Below are 22,904 nucleotides of genomic sequence, written 5' to 3'. Positions count from 1 at the left end.
CCGAGCCTTTTCATGCTGGGGAAACCAAACCCCACCCGCCTTCCCATCTGGGGCGAGCTCCGCGCTCGGAGGGCGGCTCGCCATGGGCGTGTCCCTTGTGCCCAAGGGCGTGTCCGGGGGCGTGTCCCTTGTGTCCGGGGGCGTGTCCCTGGTGTCCGGGGCGTGTCCTGGGCGTGTCCCCGTGCCCAGGGGGGTGTTCCCGGTAGCCAGGGCCGTGCCCAGGGGGGTATCCCCGGTAGCCAGTGGCATGTTCCCGGTAGCTAGGACTGTGTCCCGGTTGCCCAGGGGATGTCCCCGTTGCCCATTGGCGCGTTCCCGGTAGCCAGTGGCGTGTCCCTGTGCCCAGGGGGGTGTCCCCGTTGCCCGGGGGCGGTGTCCCGGCCATGTCCCAGTTGCCCAGGGGGGTGTCCCCGTGCCCAGGGGTGTGTCCTGGCCGTGTCCCCGTGCCCATGGGCGTGTCCCGGCCGTGTCCCCGGTAGCCATGGGCGTGTCCCCGTGCCCATGGGCGTGTCCCGGCCGTGTCCCCGGTAGCCATGGGCGTGTCCCCGTGCCCATGGGCGTGTCCCGGCCGTGTCCCCGGTGGCCAGGGGCGTGTCCCCGTGCCCATGGGCGTGTCCCGGCCGTGTCCCCGGGGCGGGGCCGGCGGGCGGGCGGTGCTTTGTGCTCGGCGGTGGCGGCGGGGCCGGGCCGGGGCCATGGAGCGCTGGACCGGCCGGGTCGCGCTGGTCACCGGCGCCTCCGTGGGCATCGGCGCGGCCGTGGCGAGGGCGCTGGTGCAGCACGGCATGAAGGTGGTGGGATGCGCTCGCAGCGTCGATAAGATCGAGGTAGCGGCGGCGGCGGCGGCGGCGGAGCGGGGCCGCCTCCCTCCCCGGGAGGCCGCGGCGGAGCCGGGGGGGATGCGGGGATGCTGTGACCAGCCCAGCCCTGGCCACTCCTGGCCACCGAGCCCCCCGGAGTGGGTGGAAGGTGCCCAAGCGAGGAGAGGGTTCAGTTCTGAGGTTTATTTATTTATTTATTATTATTATTTTTTTTTTTTTTGGAGCCGCTTCTTATCGAGGTTAAAAATAGCATCTCCCCTGTGGAGCGGGATGGGGCTGCGGGGCCCCTGCGGTCCCTTCGTGTTTATTAAAACAGGGTTTTAATAAACCTGGAGCATCTCTGCAGCCCCGCCAAAAAGCTCATGGCGCTGGCTTGAGGATAAAGATGCTTAAAAGAAATGTTTTCTCGGGATCCTTTTTGTGCCGTGGTCAGCTGTGCCTCGCAGCTTTAGCTTGTTTGACATTTTTTAGGAAGTTTCCTCTGAGGGAGGAGATAAGTTGTAATCATCTTAAATATTGCCATGGTGTGTGCTCGGAGCTGAACCCTACAATATCCAGGGTTGTGTTTCCCTAGGCGAGGTGATAAGGGTGATAACTTAGAGAGAATAAATGCTCTCAAATTCATGGAAACCGAGGCTTGGCATTGCCAAGGGGGGTTGAGTACAGAAGTGCTTGGAAAAAGCCAAACTTTTCCCCTTTTTTCCACTGCGTATCGCGGAGGCGCCGCTTGCATTGAGGAGGGAGCACCAGCGTGATTTAATGCCCTGGCCTTTGGGGCTCGCTGCTAATTTTGGGTTTCCCAGCGTTTGGATGCTGCTCTTAGCAGGGAGAGCCGAGCTCTGCAAAGCCTTTCCCACGTTTACTGCCCGTGCTGGATGTGCTGGAGCCCCGGGGTGCCTGGTAAAGGATGCTGCCAAGGATGTTGTTGCTTCCCATTCCCCTTCCAGAAAAGTTATTTCCAATATTGCTGTTTCCAGCAGCGCCCTTATCTGGGATTTTGTTTTGGAATCTTTTCATTTGGGAAAGAAATCAGTGCGACTTGTGGTTTGTTTTTTTGTTTTTTTTTTCCCTTTCGGCGTTCACGTGAGTTTCCTTCCTTTGCGAACCTTTCCTGGCCAAAAGGCAGCGTGGGTTTAAAAACAGGCTTTGTGTTTGTATTGGGATGTGCACCCAGAGCAATCACTCGTGTATTGGTGATTGATTGGGTTTGTTCAGATCCGTCCTGTGCTGTCTCAGACTCGCGTTCCCACCGCAGCTGGTGTTTGTCCTTTTCCCTCCCTGCCACCCGAGCGTGTCTGCAGCGCTGTCATTTGGTTTTGCTGGGTGTCTGGACTGTGTTTTGCTCCGCTGCTATTCTGGGTTTATTTATTGTCCAGCACGTTTCCTTAACGAGGAAGAAAATCCCAGCAGCGGTGGTGGAGCGTGGGGGGATCCAGGGTCACAGTGGGGACAGCTCTGTCACCTCCTGGCTGCCAGGGATGCTGTGGGAGATTTGTACCCAGTCATGCCATGCTTCAGGGCAGAGCTGCCCATGGAGCTTTCCTCCTGGAGATTCACCCTGAGGCTTTTCCTTTAACAAAAAAAAAAATTAAAAAATAGGAAGGTATCCAGACTTGGAATTGTTGAGGTGGGGATTTGTTTTGGGGGGATTTGAGGGATGCTCTGAGGGCTGGAACCCAATGATGGAGAGAGGAGGAGTGTGAAGGAGCTGAGGGTTTGGTGATGCCAGAGCATCACAGCTGTAATTAACAGAATTAGGGAATCCCAGGCTGCTTTGGGTTGGACCTTATAAACCACCCCATTCCAAACCCCAGGGCACTATCCCAGGGAGCTCCAAGGCAGCTGGAAATGGAAAAATGGAAAAAGGACAAGCAGTGGGGTGTAAAAGCTGGAATACAGAGCTCACTTTGTAGCACAAAAACCTCATATTTCATTAAAGTTCACGGAGGTTTTAAGGTAAAATGGCTGGAACCCCTGTGTGAGGTGGTTTTGTAACCTCCAGCTAACTGAAGGAGCAGGTTGTCTAGTGGGGATTTAGCTCGGGCAATAAATTCCATGTCAAGATTTCTTAATCTCTTGGAAAATCAGATAAAGGCTTGAGGCAAGATAACGAAGGATTTGCAAAGTTGCATGTTTGGCATTAAACCCGTGTCACAACTCCAGTGGTCTTTATTTGGCTTTTGAAATAAAAATGTTAATAGCTCACCAAAAAAAAAAAAAAAAAAAAGCGAAAAAAAAAGCAAACTGCAGAAGGATTTTTTTTTTTTTTTTTAATTTTCCTTCCAGTGGCTCCACTGGCCAAGTTTCCCTCTCTGCTCCAAACAGCCCCACATTCCCCACTCCTGCTGCTTCTGCTACTGGAGACTCCTCATGTGGGTCATCAAACAGTAACTTTTAACAGTCAGACATCGAGGAATAAAATATAATTAAACTGGCTGTATTTTCCTTTTGCATGCCAGGAGGTAATTCAGGTTGAAGGCTTGTTTTAGATGCAGAGCCTGGAGGCACTAACAGCTGTCAAGGACTTTCTGGCGTGTGCTCAGTGAGTGTTTGCTGCTCTCCAGACACTGCCACGCGTTCCAAGTCAGGAGCTTTAATGAGGCAGCCAAGAGTTTTTAGCAGCTTGGATTTAGCAGACCAAGATTTTTTTTTTTTTTTTTTTTGGGAAAATGCTCCTTGGGTGATGATCACCCTCACAGGGATCCTTTTTCTACTCTTGGGGTCTCCAGGGTGCTGAGATTTACAGCCACAGCCACTCTGGTGCTCTTCAACTTCCCTGCTCCTGGTGTTTTCCAGGAATTTGCGTTTAGTGTCCGACTTCCTGCAGCAGCACAAAAAAGGGGAGAATTTACACATGCATGGGACAAAATGTTCCTCCCCTCCCAGCTGGCAAACACCCCTCTGGTCATTTATTCGGTGAGGTATGAGAGTTTCATTTTGCAGGGTTCTTCCCCAGGGTGGGGAAGAATTGGGAGAGTTTTTTTTGTGGCTCAGGGGGACCCTGCAGCTTTTGCAGCACAGCAAGGCAGGAGAGCTCCTTTCCAAGGGGTTTGCAGTGATGCAGGCACGACATTTCTATTATAATTAAAATGGATTTATTTGTGGAGAATGGCAGAAGTGCTGGCATGGTGTCAGAGCCCTGGGTGTGGAGCCAGCCTGGCACTGATGGGAGATGCTCCAGGTGAGACACTCCCACCTGCTCCAGCTCACTGGGAATCTTCCAGCAGCTCCTTCATTCCATGGATACCTTGCTCTGGTGTGACCAGGGACACCATGGATGCCTTGTTCCAAAAGAAATCCAGTTTTTTTTTCTCCCTGTCTTTGTTGGTTTGCTGACAGCAGAGCCAGGCAGGAAGCAATAAACGTGGCTTAAGATACAAGGTTTAACCAATTAATTCCAATGCATTTGTGACAGGTATTGATCAAAGGTAACATTTATAACCAGGGCCTGCTTTGTCAAGGTTAGATCTTGCTCAGGAAACAGCCTTTGATAAGCTGAGCATTTGATTGCAGGTTCAGTCTCTGAGGAGGGTGTGTGGGAGGAGGAAGAAGGAGCTGAGTCTTCCTCCTGCCATCTGAGCATCCAATTTTGGGCTCTCTGGTCACTTCCATGAACCCTAAGGTGCAAGGGAGGCCCGTGGCTGCTCCAAGAAGGGTGATGAACAGCTAATTGGCGTTTAATTACTTGGTTTAGAGGTCACCCGGTTGCATTTTGGCATTCTGTGTGTCCCTGGTGGGTCTGTCCCTGTGCCCAGCAGCTGGGATGGGTTCCCTGAGGTTTCCCCAATCTTGGGGCAGGATAATCCCAAGGCACGGTCCCTGTGGAGGGAATGACCTTCAGGATGTCCTTGGCCTCTGGAAGGGAATGTTTTGTGTTTGGCCAAGGCTTTGCCTCGGGGCTGGTGGGCTCAAGGCCTCTGGAGTGCTTTTATTGCCACTTGTCCCTGAGCAGATCCTTCCCTGATAAACAGCAGAGATCCCAGGATTGCTGTCTGCAGTGGGGGGGAACAAATCCTTCTCTGTCCTCGTGGTTTTCCTCAGCCTTGAAGCTCAGGAGGTTTAAACCAGGTTGGATTCCTCCTCTTTCTCCCCCAAAAAGCTTTAAAAATGTCACTTTGCAGCAACCCCCCCCTTCTCTGCTGCTCTTCTGTTCCCTTGGGCTTTGCCATAGAGCAGCAATACCGTGCTCAGAGCCCTAAAAATCAATAATAACTGAGCCTTTGCTGGGATTTTTGGAGCTGGGCTGGGGGGTGTGTGTGGCTGTCCCGTGCCTCAGTTTCCCTGTGTAAAAGCTGGCAGCTGTGCTGGCAAGCTGGGAGGGCTGTGTTGGACACAGAGGGGATTTTCTGCCTGGTTTTGGGTTTAAGGAGAGTGCCCAGGGCAGGGAGGTGTGAAAAGAGCAGCCACAGTGCTGTGAAGAAAATACCGTGGTGTTTTCCCTGAGGGTTGTTTAAGCTCTGCAGAAAGCAGTGGCTGTGCTCAAGTTGAGTTTTTCCCTCTCTCCTGCCCAGTGTCCCGTGGGCAGTGCCAGTGGGGATTTCCTGGCTCTCAGTAATTCCTGGGGCAGCCCCGGGTGGGTTTGTGAGATGTCACATTCCTGTCCCGTGGGGCTCAGCCTCAGCTCTGCCCAGCTTAGCTGGGATTAGGCTGGCGTGGCTCTGGTGTGGCTGCAGATGTTGGATGCCAGCAACATCTGGCTGCAGAGTGTGCCCTGGCAGGGCTGCTCCTGCTGCCATGGGATGTGCTGCAGCCTCATCCTCTGGTCCACAGCTGGGAACCCTGGGCTGGGATAAAATCCAGCTGCTGCCAGCTGAATTTTGGGGCTGCTGGGGGCAGCCCAGGCCCCTCCTGGCGTGCATTAATCTGCAGAAGAGGATTCCTCAGGGATTACAGGCTGGGAGCTGAGGAGCTGCAGTGACACAGAGCAGCCAGCCCTGCAGAAAAGGGAGCTGCCAGGAGAAGAGCCCCACCCCAGCTGTGACAATGGGGACCTGCTGTCCTGCTGTCTTGCTGTCCTGCTGTCCTGCTGTCCTGCTGTCCTGCTGTCCTGGAGGGGCCCAGCCCTGTCCAGCCCCTGGATGCAGTCAGGTCTGCCTGGGACCCTCAGCTCGGAGCTCTGGGTGCCTTCTCATCTGCTGGGGCTGGGCTGGGGAGGGTTTGTGGCAGGGCTGGGGACAGTCCTGGGTGTCCCAGGAGCTCTCCCAGCTCCTCCACACGAGGATATTCCCATGATCTGTTTTACTCAGGGTGAGTTCCTGCTGCTTTCCATGCACCTCTGATCACACCTTACCTTTTCAGACCTTCACTGCTGCAAGATTAGGTGGGGTTTGACTGAATTAAAATCATATTTTTTCCAGGTGGAGATGCCCCAGGAGGCAGGTGCCAGGATCTGGGGGGTCAGGCAGGAGCTGGGGCTCAGCTCTGCCCCATCCCTGGGTGTCTCTGAGTTGTTGCCTTGGGAATCTGCTGGGGAAGGGGCAGTGATCCCAATCCTGCAGGATCCTGGGCTCTGCTGAGGCTCTCAAGGGCTGCTGGGGCTGCTGCAGGAGGGGAGGGAGGTGTCTGTGTGTAGGGGAACCTGCCTTGGGTAGGCTGAGCTCTGTGGGGCTGGGTTTAGGACAGGCACAGCTCAGAGAAAAGCAGAATATTGCTCTAATGAGCTGTCACAGTGACAGCAGTGTCTCCTCCTCCCCCATGCCAGCCTGGAGCAAGAAAACTAAAAAAAAAAAATAAAAAAATAAAAACTGAAAGTGCCTTGACAGTGAGGAGGGATTGTGTGAGTGCCTGAAGGTAGCAGAGACCTCCAGGGCGGTCTGGCTCATGTGTGACAATGGAAATTAAAAATTTACTGAGCTAAGAAAAACAAATCCTGGGATGTTGAACTGCTGGGAAAGTGCAGGGAGCAGAGAAGGCTTGGAAAAGAGCAGCATGGCCATGGAGGACAGCTCCCAGCTCGGGGGGATGTGGTGATGGCTCAGGCAGGAGCCTGGCTCCAGTGCCTGGGGAGAAATGGGGAGGAATATTTATCCATACAGCCCTGAGTGTGCTTCTGTCCATCTGACACTGGGGACACAGCTCTGCATCTCACTCATGGTCACAGAGCACTGTGGAAATAAAGAAATAAACCTCACCCCAGTGCTTTATTCACTGTACATCTCATTATGCTGTTGTGCTGTTATTAAATCTTAATTAAAAGCAGCTTCAGACTTGCCAATCACTGGAATGAAAGGGTTTGTAAGCCCCCAGTTTTCTTTCACAGCTCTGATGCTGTTTGGTAGAATTTTTCTTCTTCATTTCCTTTAGATAGCAAAAGTAATTGGGGTGACTTTGGTGTTTTTCCAGTTGGTTTCTTGGTGCAGTTCTGTGTACAGCAGGACACAAGTACCTGTGATGAATGGCAGGTTAGATTAAAAATTACCTAATGGCTTCTTCTGGCTTTAATCTCTCTGAACTAAATGGATCTGAAGTTCATGGGATGTTTTGCCAAACAAAGCCAAACTTGGCTCTTTCCTTTCCCCCCCCTCCTCTTTAGAGTCCCTTAACATTTTTATATCAATTAGTTCTGTCAAACCATTTTAGCAGGACTGAATGTGAATGCAGGGCACTGTGCCCCGAATGCACAAAGGGCATTAACCCTTTCTGGGGAGAACTGGTGGTTTCTGAACACAGCAAAGCCATCCCATGAACGTGAGGCATCCTTTCACACTGGGTAACACCTGCCTGTCCATTCCCAAGCATCCAGAGATGCTGGAAGTGTCCCAGGCCAGGCTGGACAGGGCTTGGAGCAGCCTGGGATAGTGGAAGGTGTCCCTGCCCATGGCAGGGGTGGGGAACTGAATGATCTTTAAGGTCCCTTCCCACCCAAACAATTCTTATTTCAGATTTCCATCTCCAGCTGCTGGACTTGCAGTGGCCTCGTCTGCTTTGCTGTAACCTGGTCACTCTCCAATTGTTGATGAAATCTGGAAAATCATCTTTTCTCTCTTTATCCCTTTCCTCCTTGTGCATGTGGGTGTGCTCAAAGTGGAATGAGCATCACTCGAGTGACTTAATGGATGCTCTGAAAGAAAAACTCTGCGAGCTCTGTGGCTCAGAGAGTTGCTTTTCAAAAGTCTCTTGCAAACTTGCCTGCAGTTGACGTTTCTTTGAAGAGTCTGTGATGACTCTTTATGTGCAGTTCAGCCCTGCCTGGGTGTCAGCAGTGCTCAGCACTTGGTTTTCAAAGAGAATTTGTTAGCACAAGTGCAGCCTGAGAGATGAAAGGATCTGTGCTGAGTCTGGTTGGAGGCAGTGACACACCAGCCAGGGAAAGAAAGGTTTAGAGAGAGAGATTTGATTTCCCTGGTCGGTTGTGTCACAGCAGCTTTTCTCCCAGGGATAAAATCCTTTCTCTTGGTGTATGTGTGGATGGGCACTGCAGCCAGAGCCCACAGCCAGGCTGGAGGGACCACAGTGATATCTGGTACAACCTCGCTGCTCCAGCAGGCTCATCCCAGAGCAAATCACACCCCTTGTTTCCTCTGCTCCCTCATCTGTGTCCCCACTGAGCAGGGAAAGGTTTCTGCAGGTGGTGGAAGTGGAACTGGGGCTGTGACACAGCCCTGTGTCCCTCTGGGCTGTCACTGAGCTTTCCTTTTCCTTTCCTGTCCTTGGTGATGGGTCCCCCTTCCCTCCAGCCAGCTCTCCTGGCACAGGTCCTGCTCTGGGAGATTCCTCCCACCCCCTTGTCCTGGTGTTTCTGATTTTTGAACATCTTTGGCATTGCCTGCTTCACACTCTCAGCCCAGTTCATGGCCCTTTTGCCCCTTTTTCCTGTTCTCTGCAGGAGCAAGGCTCCATCCCTGAAGCAGTTTAGAACCTTCCAGCAGCCCCTCTTGCTGCTGTGAATTTTCTAAATGCTGCTCTTGCAGACTTCCCCCAACTGCTTTTTCAAGTGTGTGCTCCGATGGCAAAAAGCAATATATTTTTCCATCCTACCAGCACATCATCATCAAGTTTGCCTGTATGGCAAAGTGCAGCAGCCCCAGGAGGGCACAGAGGGGTGGGGTTCAGTCCCAGGGGCAGCTTTGTTGGGGCAGAGGTGTTGTCAGCTCAGGGCTCTCTGGGGATGCTGGTGAGGCTGGGATGGAATCGATCCCAGACTGAGCTGGGCACATCCATCCCCTTCTCTCCTGGAGCTGTGAGAGCAATAATAATAATAATAATAATAATAATAATAATAATAATAATAATAGTAATAATAATAATAGTTCTGCAAAGCCTTCCCTGAGCTGGGAACCAGGCAGGAGAGCAGCTCCAGGCTGGTTTTTTGGCTCGTGGTCCATGAAAGCTGCTGGGCTCTGGGGAAGGGAAAGCAGCAAAGCTCTGCTCAGAGCCTTGGCACAGCTCTGTGGTGGGCTCAGCTACTGGAAAATACTAAAAATAATTTACCAAACACGGCCACTTGCCCCAGAATGCTTCGAATATGCTGAATTTGAGAAGGCTGAGCATGTTTGGGGTTTCAGCAGGGAGGGGCTGGTCCCTCTGCAGGGCAGGACTCTGAGCTCGGAGCTGCCTTCATGTGCAGCCACTTCCAGGAGATTCCTGCCCTGGGCATTGCTGCTGCTTTATGAAAAGCTGGGAATTGCACCCTTGGAATGCAGGGAGGAGCTGGGAGCAGTGGGAAAGCTGCCATGGCTGGAGCTGGGCTTTATTGCACCCTCTGAAACGTCACTGTTGGTGACACTGCCACCGGCGACAGCGCCCGGGTGATTTGGGGGACATTTGTCGCCAGAGTCCATCTCCCCCCAGGAGCCAGACATCATGTGGCTGCTGCCTGGCACTGGGAGCTGTCACCGTCACTGTCACTGTCACTGCTGTGACACATCAGGGAGGAGATGCTGCTTCTCATTAATGTCTGGGGTAAAGGGCATCCTCGGAGGATGCAGCAGCTCCCAGCCTTTCCTCGGCTTTGTGTCACCCAGCGTGACAAAGGTTGGGATATTTGGGGTAATTCTTGGCCATGAAAAGGAGGAATTGCCAGGCACATCCTGTGCCACGCCAGGGCTGGCTTTGGTTGTGTTTTGCCAGTGCTCACCTTGAGCACCTTGCCCAGGGTGATGGACGAGCACTGAGCGTGTCCTCAGGTTCAATAACTGCAAAATAACTGCTCTTGGCTTCTCCTGGATATCAACATCTCCTTTTTCTTAATTAGCATCACAGTGATTCTTCCCCAGTGCCTGTTTTCAGGGCTGTGTTAGCCCTGAGCTGTGTTTTTCAGGATAAGCTGCTCCATGGGGAGAGGGGGCTGATAGCTGTTTCCATCCATCCTCATGCCTGTTTTCCCCCTTTCCTGATCTCTATTTTTCCCCCAACCTCATGGCTGTTTTTCCCCCATCCTCATGGCTCTTTTTCCCCTTTCCTGATCTCTGTTTTTCCCCTTTCCTGATCTCTATTTTTCCCCATCCTCATGACTGTTTTTCCCCATCCTCATGACTGTTTTTCCCCATCCTCATGGCTGTTTTTCCCCCATCCTCATGGCTGTTTTTCCCCTTTCCTGATCTCTGTTTTTCCCCTTTCCTGATCTCTGTTTTCCCCCATGCTCATGGCTGTTTTTCCCCCATCCTCATGCCTGTTTTTCCCCATCCTCATGGCTGTTTTTCCCTCCTGCCTCTCTCCCCAGAAGCTGGCAGCTGAGTGCCAGAGCGCTGGCTACCCGGGCACGCTGATCCCATACAAGTGTGACCTGTCCAACGAGGAGGAGATCCTGTCCATGTTCTCTGCCATCAAGACCCTTCACCAGGGTGTGGATGTCTGCATCAACAACGCAGGGCTGGCCCGACCTGAGCCCCTGCTCTCAGGGAAGACAGAGGGCTGGAGGACCATGATAGATGTGAGTATTCCCCAAGGGAGCAGGACTGGGCTACTGCTCTGTCTCTTCTGGCCACCATCTCTGTTGGAAAAGATAAAGATTTGACAGCAAAATCTCACGGATGTGTGTGTGTGTAACAGATTTTTTGAATGTAGAATCTGAAGAAGGAATAGAAATGATAGCAAGTGTTGATATAGAAGAAAAGAATTGCTGAGCCAGTCTGACTGGATAACTGAGGCCAAAGGGTAAAATGAGTTAGAAGGGGTTTTTATGACTCAAAGCAAAGGATAAACCCACCTCAAACAAAAGATGTTTTTACCAAGCAAAAAGATTTTCACAGGCAAACAAAAATGCCACGTTGAAAGCAGAAAAAAGATCCAAAAATTTCTGCTGCAGGAAAACTGAAAAGCAACTTCTAGCTTAAACTGTAACACACAGACCTTTTGTGACTGGAAATAGTACCATGAACGTGGTAATGTTGGCATAGGCTGTAGGCAATGGTAAAAGTATTGGCTGGCTGTCGTGTTTTAAGATGCTCTGCAATGAAAAGTTTAGAATGCATTGTAAGCAGAACTAGAGTGGTTTCAGATAAAGCCACAGCTGAGGTGACAGGCTGTGGGCTGGGCTCTTGTCACCCACGACCCATGAATTGCTGAATGCTCTGGGTACAATAATCAGCATTTTAAAGAGCAGCCTGGAGTCCCCATCCCTGTTTTGGTTCTTCCACATCTCCTCATTTCAGAGCTGAGGATCTGCTCCCCAGCCTGCTCTGACAAAGTTTTGCTGCCTGGGCAGTGGAAGGACATCCTGCCCTGCTGAGCCCTCACCTTGGAGGATGGAAACACAGCAGCATTTTTCCTTTAGCTCACTGGTTTTCTGAAGAGCCTCCCATTTTTTTTTTTTCTTCAATAAAGCAGGAAATCAAACGCCAGGCACTGGCTTTTGCAGCTAATCCTGTTAGTTGTGGCAGTGGGTTGTAGAAATGGGCAGATTCTTTTTGGCTTAAAAAGCTGTAATGCTTTTTGTCTTTATAGCTTAATTTTCTGCCCATAATCTGGTTAGGGCTGGATGTGAATGAGAGCACATTTCATGTGCTGAAATGGGAGTTGTGCACATGGCCCATCCCATTTACAGCTCCTCCCTGTCACAACCTCCTGTCCTGAGGTGCTGCCGAGTTCCTGTGACTTCACCATTTTTTTGTCACGATTTGGGAGCCCTTTTCTGAACACAGCAGTGGCAGCCACAGCTGTGGGAGCTCAGGGTGGTTTGGGTGTCCTTGCAATGTCTCTGACCAGCGAGGTGCTGAACCAGGGGTGGAGTGATTTCCCCTCCTGTGTCACCTCCTCTTGTGCATGGAAGTGTTTTCCTCGCGGGAAACTCATGGCTGTGAGCAGCCCAGCAGCTCTGAGAGCTCATCCTGGTGAAGGGAAGGCCATGTCTGAAATGAAGCTGTAGCCTCAGGGCCACTGCTGGGACGTGCCAGCTCCCCTGGCTGTTCCTCCTGAGCGCTCTCAGGGCTGTGTAAAACAAAACACAGAAGCACATTGAGACTTCAGCCTCCTGCTGCCAGGGCAAGAGCTGCCATATCCTGGCTAATTAAGTTCTTGTTAGGATTTTGGCCCGACTGCTGGCTGCTGTGACTGCAGCCAAAGCAAGCTGAGCTCAGCTTTGTGTGCCCAGCCAGGCTTTGTGGGCTGCCCAGCCTGGGTCACTGCACAGCCACATCTCCCCAGCCCCTGTTGCCATGGAGGCTTCAAAGAAAATGAAGTGTAGCTCAGGCTGAGCTGGTGTTCAGCAGGGCACTGCTGAGCCCTGGGGGTCACCTGGGCCTTGAAAATTCCTTGTCCTGGTCCCTGGGACTGTGTCCTGTGTGGCTCCCTCAGGGATGCTGTGTGTCCTTCCTGCTGCTTTGTTTTTGTCAGCTGGGCAGGCTGGAGGGGACTTGTGGCATTTCCCAGCTTCCCCCACCCATGTTCCCTCCCCTGGCTGCTCAGCTGAGCTTTATCTCACCTTCCACCACTTTCAGGGACAAAGGTTTTTTGGAGTGGGGATTGTCCTGTATGAGAGACTCCAGTGTTGGTGTTTACAGTGGCTCCGAGTTTGGGAGCCTGTGGGGGCTGCTTTGGGGTGGGATGGGTGGGAGGAGAGGCAGGGGGGTGACCCCAGTGTTAGGGAACCGGGCTGGGGGAAATGTTTAATTCCCAGGGATGAGCTGTACAACTCTCACTGCTTGGCAGAAATGCTGTTGCAGCAGCCTGAGGCACCCCAGCTCTCCCCTGTGCTGGCAGATATTTCCCTCTCACCATCCTCCCAGCAGCTGCTGGCTTGGCTGCTGAATTCTGTGTGAATTGAGCAAACCTCCCACCTCCAACGTGAAAGCAAAGCCCTGGGATGCTCCAGAGCCCAACTTCACCCCCACCCTGGCCACGGGCAGCCCAGCAAGGCTGGGCTTTGCTTTTTGTGCTGCTGCTGAGGGGTAGGAACAGCTCAGTGGAGTTTTCCCTTTTGTTCCCTGCCCATTTTTAGTGGCTGCACGGAAATAAAAAAATGCCTGCTGGAAATGTCCCTGTCTCCAGGCCCTGCAGGCGCCGTGGCAGGGCTGGGGGGGCTCTGCAGGGCCAGCCCCCCCTGCCAGGGCACCCCAGGCCCCTTTCCATCCCAGGGAGAGCTGCCAGCACCTTTCACAGGCCACTGGGCTTTGCAGAGCTGTGTGGCAGCAGGGAGGCTCCTTCCCAAGTTTCCTTGGAGAGCAGAGTGCTGGGAGATGCTGTTGGAGAGTTCCAGGGCCCCTCTGGGCTGCAGCATGGGAAAAGTTTCCAAACAGCCATGGATCCATCGATTTAGGAGGCATTAGGGCCTTAAATTAAAGGCTTTTTTTTTTTTGCTTTTTTTTTTTTTTTTTTTTTTTTTTTCCCTTTTTGGTAAATTGATTTTTGCTGCCATGCATTTTTTATGAGCTTTGAGGCTCTGTGTCCTTCCAGATCCCCCTCTCAGTATCCTCCTTCTTGTTACATATCTAGCAGCCAAAAGCATGCTATAATTTACTTATTCCTCCCCTTTTCTGGTTCTTTATTGTCTGGTATTTATTCCCAAGGTGGGAGCTGCTCCTCCCCAGGCTGCAGGATGTTTGGAATGATGGATTTACAGCAGATCTGCCGTGGGTGCAGCAGGGAAGGTGTCACCTCGGGCAGGTTCTGAGCCCATCCTCCCTTGGCTCACAGCTTCCCCCATTCCCTCAGTGCTTTGTGAGGCTGGAGCAAAGTCCTGATCTGCAGGAGGAGCTGGGGCTGTGTGCACACTCAGCCTCTGGGGCTGCACAGCCTCCTTCACGTTTTACCCACTGACCTTTCCAGCCAGGAATTCAAGCTGAACTTCCCATTTTCCCTGCTCAGGGCACAGAGGGCTGCAGCACAAATCCTCTCCCTCCTCTACACACAGAATGGGTTTGATTCTTGGCTTTATTCACTGACTCTGCTCTTGTTTTTCTGAACCATCTGTGCAGGGATATGTTTGCTGTAAGCTGTGTTTCCATATGTGCTCTGGAGCTGGGGCACTCCTTTGGATGCCTTGGAAAAGGCTGGTTCTGGGAAAGTGAAATGCTGAGCACTTCTAGGAACAGGATCTTTGATGTTCTCCAGGCTGGCAATTGCAGCTCCTTAATTGCTGGGAAATGTGGCACCGTGGTTTCTGAGCCCAGGTGTGCTGGCCATCCTTGCCAAGGGACCTTTGACCCTTTTCTCCTTAAAATAGGAGCAGAAAAATGTCAGATGTGGATGTTTGTAACAGCAGCCTCGGGGTGATACAGACTTGCTCGTTTTCCAGGTGTGTTTTTAGGTTCCTCAGTGCTTTTTTTGAAATGGGATTTCACCCCAAAACCCAGTCTGTGCTGGTGGGAAAAGGCCATCCCAGCTCAGCTGCCTTGCAGCCAATTGTTTTGTTGTACCGTGGAGTTTTATCACAGGGCTCTGGACTTTCCCATGTGGCTGTTGATTGGGATCTTGCTTTGCCAGGAGCTGTCAAAATGTTGTAACTCTGCCCACGCCGGGAATGGCTGCTCAGTGAGTCACAGGCTTTGGGATGATGTTACCCTCTAGTGGCCTTTGGAGAGGGAGTGGGGAGTGACTGCTCCAAAAAACGGGGGGCTGGGGCATCCCGGGGCAGTGAGGGAGGCAGGGATGTTGTTTGTCATGAAGGGTTTTACAGCAGCAGTTGCCCAAATCCAAATCCCAAAGGATCAGGCTGGAGTGGGTGAGTCCTGCTTTTCCCTGCTGTGGAATCCCAAATCCTGCCCGTGCCCTGCCTGCTCTGAGCTTCACTCCAGTGCTGCCTTCTCTGCTCATTTTCTTCCTGGCACAGCCCAGGTGAATTCCCAGGTTAAAGATTGATCTCTGCAGTTCCAGGTGTGATGGTTGAGGTACCCAGCAGTGACTCTGTGCTTGACCAAAGTGCACTTGGATGGGGCTGATGGCTCCACTTGTGTTGCCTGGGTACTCCCGGGATCAGATAAGCTCCCTGTTTATCTCTGGCCAGATAAACCCCTCAGGGATGGCCTCTGGTAGTGAATAGGGAATAAAAAAAACAGACAAAAAGCTGTGACCCGAGATCCTTGAGGTGACCCAGCTCCTCTTTGTGCTGCTCAGTGGTTGCATCTCTCAGCTCCATCCCTTTCCAAAGCAGTGTCCCTCTCCTGCCTGTGCCAGAGTTATTCTGCCCCATTCTTGTTCATGATTTTCCCAGTGATGATCCCCAGCCCTGTCCCATCTCCATCCCTGGCTGTTCCTTCTGCTCCACCCACTGATAGTGGCACCTGCCTCCTGATTCATCAGAAAAATCACTTCTTCCTGAGGATTTCACCCACTGCAGTGTGCTCTGACCCTTTTGGGCTGCTCATTTAGCTGGCAAAGTCCCACAGTGTTAGCTAGGACCTGCCAGGGGATGGTCACATCCTTTCAGCAAAACCCCTTCCAAATCTCAGCCACCTGAGCACTTAGCACTGCTGCTGAGATTCTTGCTCATCAGTCCTGCACCAACCCCTGGGCCCTCTGTATTCCAGCTGGGAGAATTTCCTTATCTTTATCTTCCCAGCAGCTTTGGCTCTGTGTTTTATGGTCAGGGAATGCTGGAGGGACTGTACATTAATGCTCGTGGAGGTGATAGGACTGAGTTTAACCAAGCCAGGGCACTCTGGGAAGTGCTGGTCCAAAGAGCAAGAGCCTGGAATGCTCTGGATCCTAAAGGACTGGGTAAATTGCCAGTTAGGGCTGAGGGAAATGTCAGCAGGCAGTGACAGATCAGTGGCTTCCACACCCCCGGGGTGAGTTGCCCACCCTGGTGCTCCCTGTGGCACAAAGTGATCTTTGGTTCCTGTGCCTGGGAGCTCTTTTGGTGCCTGCTCTGAGCTGCTGGCGCTCTGACAGGCAGCATCTGGGGATTTCCTCGTTAATGAGCTGACCTAATTATCTGCTGTTAGTGCCCTGCCAGCTGCCCAAACCCCGGAGTGCTCAGTGCTGGACAGAAACACCAGCTCTGCCTCTGGACAGGGGGTCTGCTCTCCCTTCATTTGGGCTTTACCCTCACACTTGCCCCTAAAACGATCAAGCCCATTGATTTCTGCTCCCCCTGGGTGTCTGTGCACCCCCAGCTCAGGTGTGGGGTGTGAGGATGAGCAATTCCCTCTTTGGCTTTTCCTGGGAATTGCCCAGGGACTGGGACTGATATCCCAGTTTTTGGGCACACAAGGGGCAAATCAAGGAGTGCCAGGCAGGGCTGCTGGCCTTAATTTCTTCTTCTTTTCTCCCCCCTGAGGTTAATGTGATGGCTGTGAGCATCTGCACCAGGGAAGCTTATCAGTCCATGAAGGAGAGAAACATCGACGATGGGCACATAATTAACATTAACAGGTGAACGAAGAGGGGTGTGGGATCAGCCTCGGGGGATTCCTGCTCTTCCCTGCAGCACAGAGAAGATTTAAACACTGGCTGGGCTCAGCCTTGGGGGTTTCCTCCTCCTCCTCCTCCTCCTCCTCCCTGCCTTACAGGGAGGGTTTAAGCACTGGAGTTTGGAGCTTGCTGTGGGTGCTGGTGGGGTTTTCTAAGGATTGTGGTGGTTGATAGTTCAAACTTAATCTTTGCTGGTATAAAACAGGGAAGACCAAAGCAGGGAGGAAAGGAGTAACCCAAAGCAGGGAGAAAAGGATAATCCAAACTAGGGAGGAAAAGGATGATCCAAACCAGGGAGAAAAGGAATAATCCAAAGCAGGGAGGAAAGGAATAACCCAAAGCAGGGAGGAAAGGATGATATCAGCCACTCCTGATGGCTCAGGGCTGAAGTTTGGTTTCTGGAGCTGTCAGGGACATTTTGGCCGTGTGGAGAGGAGCTGTCTGCTCCCCGTGCCAGCCTCTCAGTGGGTTTGCTGTGACTCTCTGAGTGTCCTGCAGGTCCCTGCCAGCCTCCAGCAGTGTCCCCTGTGCTCTCCCCCCAGCATGAACGGGCACAGCGTGGTGCCCCAGTCCGTGGTGCATTTCTACAGTGCCACCAAGTACGCGGTGACAGCGCTGACCGAGGGGCTGAGGCAGGAGCTGCGTGAGGCCAGGACCCACATCCGAGCCACAGTGAGTGCCCAGGGCCCTGCAGGAGCCACCTTCCACGGGCCACAGCTCTTCCCTATGATAAAGAACCAAAGGAGTGCAAAAGCAGTGCTCAGCACACTGGGAATGGTCAGGAAATGCTGTGGGAGATGGTGGCTGTCTTTGCCAAGAAGGGATTTTTTGGGTGCACAAAGTGGGCGGTTGTTTGTTGGGGGGGGGGTCACTCGGTGCTCACTCAGAGCTTTTCCATGTTTTTCTTTGCTTCTCTGTCCCTCTGGGGTGTGAGGAGGGAAGTTCAGCTGTTCCCTTAAAAAAAATAAAGGGTGGGAAAGGAGAATAACAGAAAAACGAATTTTTTTTTCTTTTTTTTTGTATTCTTTTACTGAAGGGGAATTACAAATCCTATTAGGATGTGCTCTGCTTTTTTCCAGTGTATATCTCCAGGACTGGTGGAAACAGGATTTGCTTTTAAACTTCATGATAATGACCCCGAGAGAGCTGCTGCAACTTATGAGAGCATTCGGGTAGGACTTGGAGGAATGGAAACAGAGGGAAGTGGCTCTGATTATAATTGAAGTCTTCTCCTGGTTAATAGTTCCAGAGAGTGCCCAGTGCTCTCCAATCTCAGCCCTCAAACCTCCAATTTTCCACTGGTATTTACACACTGTGTAGATTTTCATTTGGGTTCAGTTTCCAGCTCCTTATATTTTTCCTTTTATTCTGATGTTCTGTAAATAAGTGTCAGTCAGCTTTGCCGTTTTCCAGGCTGTGACTTCATCATTGCAGAGAAGATGGGACAAGCAGAGGTGCCAGCACAAGGAGAAATATTGTCCTGAAGGTGGCACGGGATTTCCTGTGGGAATTCCTGATAAGGATGGCACTGCCTGACCTGGCAGAATTGCTGTGCCAGCAGTGAGATTATTCACAGCAATCCAAGAATTATCAGCACCAGGCACATCCTTTGTGAAATTTTTAATGGATTGGATATTTCCTGCTTGCTTTCACCTTCTGGACATGCCCAGTGGCACTGTCTGACCTCGTTATGGGTGGGCAGGAGAGGAGGGGACCTTGGTGTGATGCTCTTTGACCCAGAGCTCCTTTGCTGTCTTGCAGTGTCTCAAGGCTGAAGACATGGCCAATGCTGTCATCTATGTCCTCAGTGCCCCTCCTCATGTACAGGTAGGCTGGGGCTGAGCCTGGGCTGGGGCTCAGGGCTGCCCTGGCCTGGCTGATCCAGCACTGGATCAGCTGGGAGCTCAGGGAGCCTGGGCTGGGGATTAGCAGGGATCACGTTTGTTTACACTTCTGGGTGACAGCTGTGGGATGGCACTGCTGGCACTGCTCAGGGTGTGGGATCACTCTGGGATGGCACTGCTGGGGCTCTTCACATCCCTGTGGATCCAGCAAAGGCTGATCTGGCTCTGATTCTTCCCCTGGAGGGTGCTGGGCACTGCCCAGGCTCCCCAGGGTCACATTCCCAAGGCTGCCAGAGCTCCAGGGGTGTTTGGACAATACTCTCAGGGTGGGATTGTGGGGTGTCTGTGCACTACCAGGAGCTGGACTAGATGATTATTGTGGGTCCTTTCCAACTTGGGATATTCTGTGATTCCATGATCCCAGCAAAAGACCGTGCAAGGCAGGGGGAGTGTGAGGGGTAGGGGCACACTCTGCCCTTTTGGATGGTGCCATGTGAGATTTGCTGAGTCTTGGCTTCTGCCAGGTGCCAAATGACTCGTTGGGCCTGTTCCCCCCCAGTGTGAGATGCTTGTGCTGCCAGAGGGACTCTCCTCCTGAGGAACAAGGAATGCTTGGCCAGCTTTGTGCTGGAGGCAGGAGGAGCAGAGTTCCTGTTGTGAGAGCAGACTTTGATCACGAGAGGCTCCTCGGTGTCTCGGGTGAACTCTGCTCCCTGGCACTGCATCCCTGGGGCTTTTCTTGGCTTCAAAAGAGAAAAAAAATCCTTCCTGTGGCAGCTCTGTGAGCAGGCCCAAACTGCAGCCTTGAGCCCTGGGGTTCACCCTGCACCTTCTCCGTGCATATTTGAGCTTTTGCTGCCTGCTAAAGGCACAGCAGGTCCCGTCAGCTGTGCTTTCCTCACAGCCCAGGTCGTCAGGCTCACTGCTGGCCACGGGCTGGTGCAGCAGAGAAGGGCCCAGTGCAGGATCCCAGTGCAGGGCCCCAGTGCAGGATCCCAGTGCAGGATCCCAGTGCAGGGCCCAGTGCAGGGCTCCAGTGCAGGATCCCAGTGCAGGGCCCCAGTGCAGGATCCCAGTGCAGGATCCCAGTGCAGGATCCCAGTGCAGGGCCCCAGTGCAGGATCCCAGTGCAGGATCCCAGTGCAGGATCCCAGTGCAGGATCCCAGTGCAGGATCCCAGTGCAGGATCCCAGTGCAGGATCCCAGTTCCATCCATCCCATGTTGCTCTCTTGCAGATTGGGGATATACAGATGAGGCCCACGGAGCAGATCTCGTAGCAGGGGAGGAGGATGAGGAGGACCATGAGCAGCACCCTGTCCACTCCACTTGGAACCCTCTGGCAGCCCAGGGTTCCCTCGGCTGGCTGGCAACGTTTTAATCAAGTACCAAGGATCATGTTTGAAGAATTATTTTTCTCTCCCTCTCTCTGAGCTGGTGCTGAGCCAGTTTGAAAAAAAAAAAAAAGAACCACAAACTCGTAGTGGGTCTCTTTCTCCCCCACTCCTTTCTGAAACTGCCTAAGAGTAAAAATGTATTTGAAAATAATGCAGGGAAGTGGTTTGTGGAAGATTGTTTGTCTCCAGGCTGGTTTGTTCTTCCTTTTGCTTTCTTTTCAAGGTTTGTTTGATCTTAGTTGCTGATGCTGTGTGTGGACCTAGGTGAGGTGGCACAAGATGTTTGCCAGCTTCAGTGTGCTTAGGGTCTGAGATTTTCAGTGGATGTCATACATGAATCCATCTAACATTTTATTTTCATCAGGTTGATTACTGATGGTGATGATGCACGTGGTATTTTATATTTCTTTTGTATTCCACTGCCCTAACCCCAGTGTACAAGCTCCCCCAGCCCTCCTTTCCCCTTCACATGAATCATGCCTGCCAAGTTTGAGGAAGTATAAATGTGTGTGCTTGATATTTCTCTTTTTTTCTAGGTAGGTAAATAGTTGGAGGAAAAGCACCTGTCCCTGTGCAGGTTAGGATGATAATCTAAGTGGCATAGTTACAGTAAGAGTGAGTTGTTTGGTATTTTTAATAAAAACTAAACGTGTGCTGTCTTGTGATCACCTCTATCCTTGGTATCATCCCCCAGCACTCTCGATGTTCTGTATGTGATATTTGCATGCATTGACACTTTTCTGGAAACGTGGATTGCTCTGGTGCTGTTGAAATGCTGGTGCTGAGGAGCTGGAAATGGTGGAAGTTTATTTCTGTGTAGAGACACAAACTCTGAGAGAGAGAGAGAGGGAGAGGGAGAGGGAGAGTGGAACGAGCCATGCTGGAGGTGTCTGGAACCAGGAGAGATTTGTAGAGGATTTTTGGCAACAGAAAGCAGAAGATGAAAGGTCTGGCTGAGATCTCGTGTTGGTGCAGCCCCAGTGTTTGGCTCTGGGTTTACTCTGAGTTGAGGGAGAAGAGAATTGGCCTCAAAGCAGAGCTGGACTTGTCTTGAGACTCTGTGTGTGTGTGTGTCCAGCTCTTGGACACGTTGCCTTAAGATTGCAGAGCCTGTCCAGCTCCTGCTGGGCTCCAGGCAGCGTTTCAGGTCAGGGATGGTCACTTGGTCAGAGCAGAGGATGGAGAGCCTGGGAAATTGGGGTTGGATTGTTTGGCTGACACCAGGAGAGCCCTGGCAATTCATCTGTGTTGCCCCTCCACAAGGGAGACCAGAGCTGGGCCACCAAACACGAGTCCAGCTCCCTGTACAGCCTTGGGCAAGTCACTTTACCTCTCTGCCTCAGTTTCCCCTCTGGAAAATGGGGATAATAACACTCACCTACCTCACAGGGGTGTTGTGAGGACTCACAAGCTTTTGTAAAGCACTTTGACCACGACAGGCGCTGTGTAAGTGCTGAGTGTTGATATTGAAGTATTATTATGAATTAAACCTTGTGATACCTAGAATTCCTTGTGCCAAAGGTGAGCAGCTGTAGGAGGATACAAGCAGTAAACTGGCAAAATGTTCCTTTCATGTTGGCAAAAACAAAAGGCAATTTGCCCTCTTTTTTTTTCCTCTTTATTAACACATGATTTGTTCTGTCCATTCCTCACCTGTCACTGGTTTCTCCTGACAAGTGTACCTGGATTTGGCTTTTTAATTTATTGTGAGTGAAATCCCTGCCCCTTGGGAAGTTTTGCACTGCCAGGGATGCCAAGGTGGTGCCTTTGTGTGGATTCCCAGCAGGTGCCCTGGACAGTGTGTGCCATCTTTAGGAGAAGGTGGTTGAACTACTAAAGAGGCCAAAAAAAGAAAAAAAAAATTGAGAAATTAGGAACTTCTGAGCAGGGATGTGGGCAGCAGTGGTGAAACATTGAATTGTGGCAGCAACTGTGTGCAAAGTTCAGCAGATGTTGAAATGTGTGGCTGAGGAGAGGCTTTACATCTCCCTGAGCTGTAAAAGGAGGATTTGCAGAGAATTGCTTAAGATGCAGAACCTTGACAAAGGGTTTGGCTGGATAGTTGCTCCCTGCAAATGCAGCCTGGCTGCCCTGCAGCCCTGGAAGTTGTTGGGTTTTTGTTTTTATTTTTACCCCCAAGAACATCTGTAAAGGGACCTCGAGATGATGTGCAGTATATTTTTATTTGAAGTGTGGTTTTAGGGGATCATCTCTGCTGCCTGCTAACCTCCCCCACGAAGGAGGGCTCCTCTGTGGGTTCTGTGGCCTCGGGTGGCCTTGGTGGCACCTCCTGCCACCTTCTTGGGATGAGATGGGACACGACTCCGAGGCAGTGAGACCCCTCAAACGTGAGGATCAGTGAACTGTGTAATTTATCAGTAGGTTTCTAATTGTGAACTGTAAAATAAAGAATAAAAAGAGAGGCACACTGTGGTTCGTCTGTGGTGTGTTTTGTTAATTTTGTGTTCAAACTGAACAACCTTTTTGCTGTTCACAGACAAAAGTTTGGGGAGAGATCCAAACAGAATCCTTGTGTTTTGAATCTTTATGAGGAAAAACAGAATTTCTTTCTGGGGATGGACAGCATCCAGTTGTCTCGGGAATAACCTGTGGAGGTTTGTCCAGGATCACTGGGGTTCCCCATTCCCAGTGCCTGGGGTCTGTCCGGGGTCACTGGGATGCTCTGTTCTCCATTCCTGGTTCCCGGGGTCACTGGGATGCTCCATTCCCGGGCTATTCCCGGTATCCAGGGTCACTGGGATTCCTCATTCCCGGTACCGGGGGTCACTGGGATGCTCTGTTCCCGGTATCACTGGGATGCTCCGTTCCTGGTTCCCGGGCTCACAGGGATTCCCCGTTCCCAGTACCCGGGATCAGTGGGATTCCCCATTCCCTGTTCCCGAGGTCACCGGGATTCTCTGTTCCCGGGGTCACCGGGATTCCCCATTCCCCGTTCCCGAGGTCACCGGGATTCTCTGTTCCCGGGGTCACCGGGGTTCCCCCGTTCCCGGTACCCCCGCCCGCCGCCAGGGGGCGCTGCCGCGCGGGGCGGGGC

General features: G+C 52.0%; 1 protein-coding gene across 1 annotated transcript; it reads left to right on the top strand.

The window, feature by feature from the left end:
• Nucleotides 1–654: 654 nt before the first annotated feature.
• On the top strand, nucleotides 655–22,282 carry DHRS11 (dehydrogenase/reductase 11). The gene is made up of 7 exons (XM_014881214.2): nucleotides 655–827; nucleotides 10,483–10,692; nucleotides 16,477–16,571; nucleotides 17,153–17,282; nucleotides 17,690–17,782; nucleotides 18,372–18,437; nucleotides 19,691–22,282. The coding sequence occupies exons 1-7, from the start codon at nucleotides 696–698 to the stop codon at nucleotides 19,730–19,732; spliced, it is 768 nt and encodes a 255-aa protein (XP_014736700.1). The 5' UTR covers nucleotides 655–695; the 3' UTR covers nucleotides 19,733–22,282.
• The last annotated feature ends 622 nt before the right edge of the window (nucleotides 22,283–22,904 follow it).

This window comes from Sturnus vulgaris, chromosome 21, assembly GCF_052056855.1.
Source record: "Sturnus vulgaris isolate bStuVul1 chromosome 21, bStuVul1.hap1, whole genome shotgun sequence".
Classification (NCBI taxonomy): Eukaryota; Metazoa; Chordata; class Aves; order Passeriformes; family Sturnidae; genus Sturnus; species Sturnus vulgaris.
Note: the sequence above shows the minus strand (reverse complement) of the source record. Positions and strands in the feature narration are given on the sequence as shown.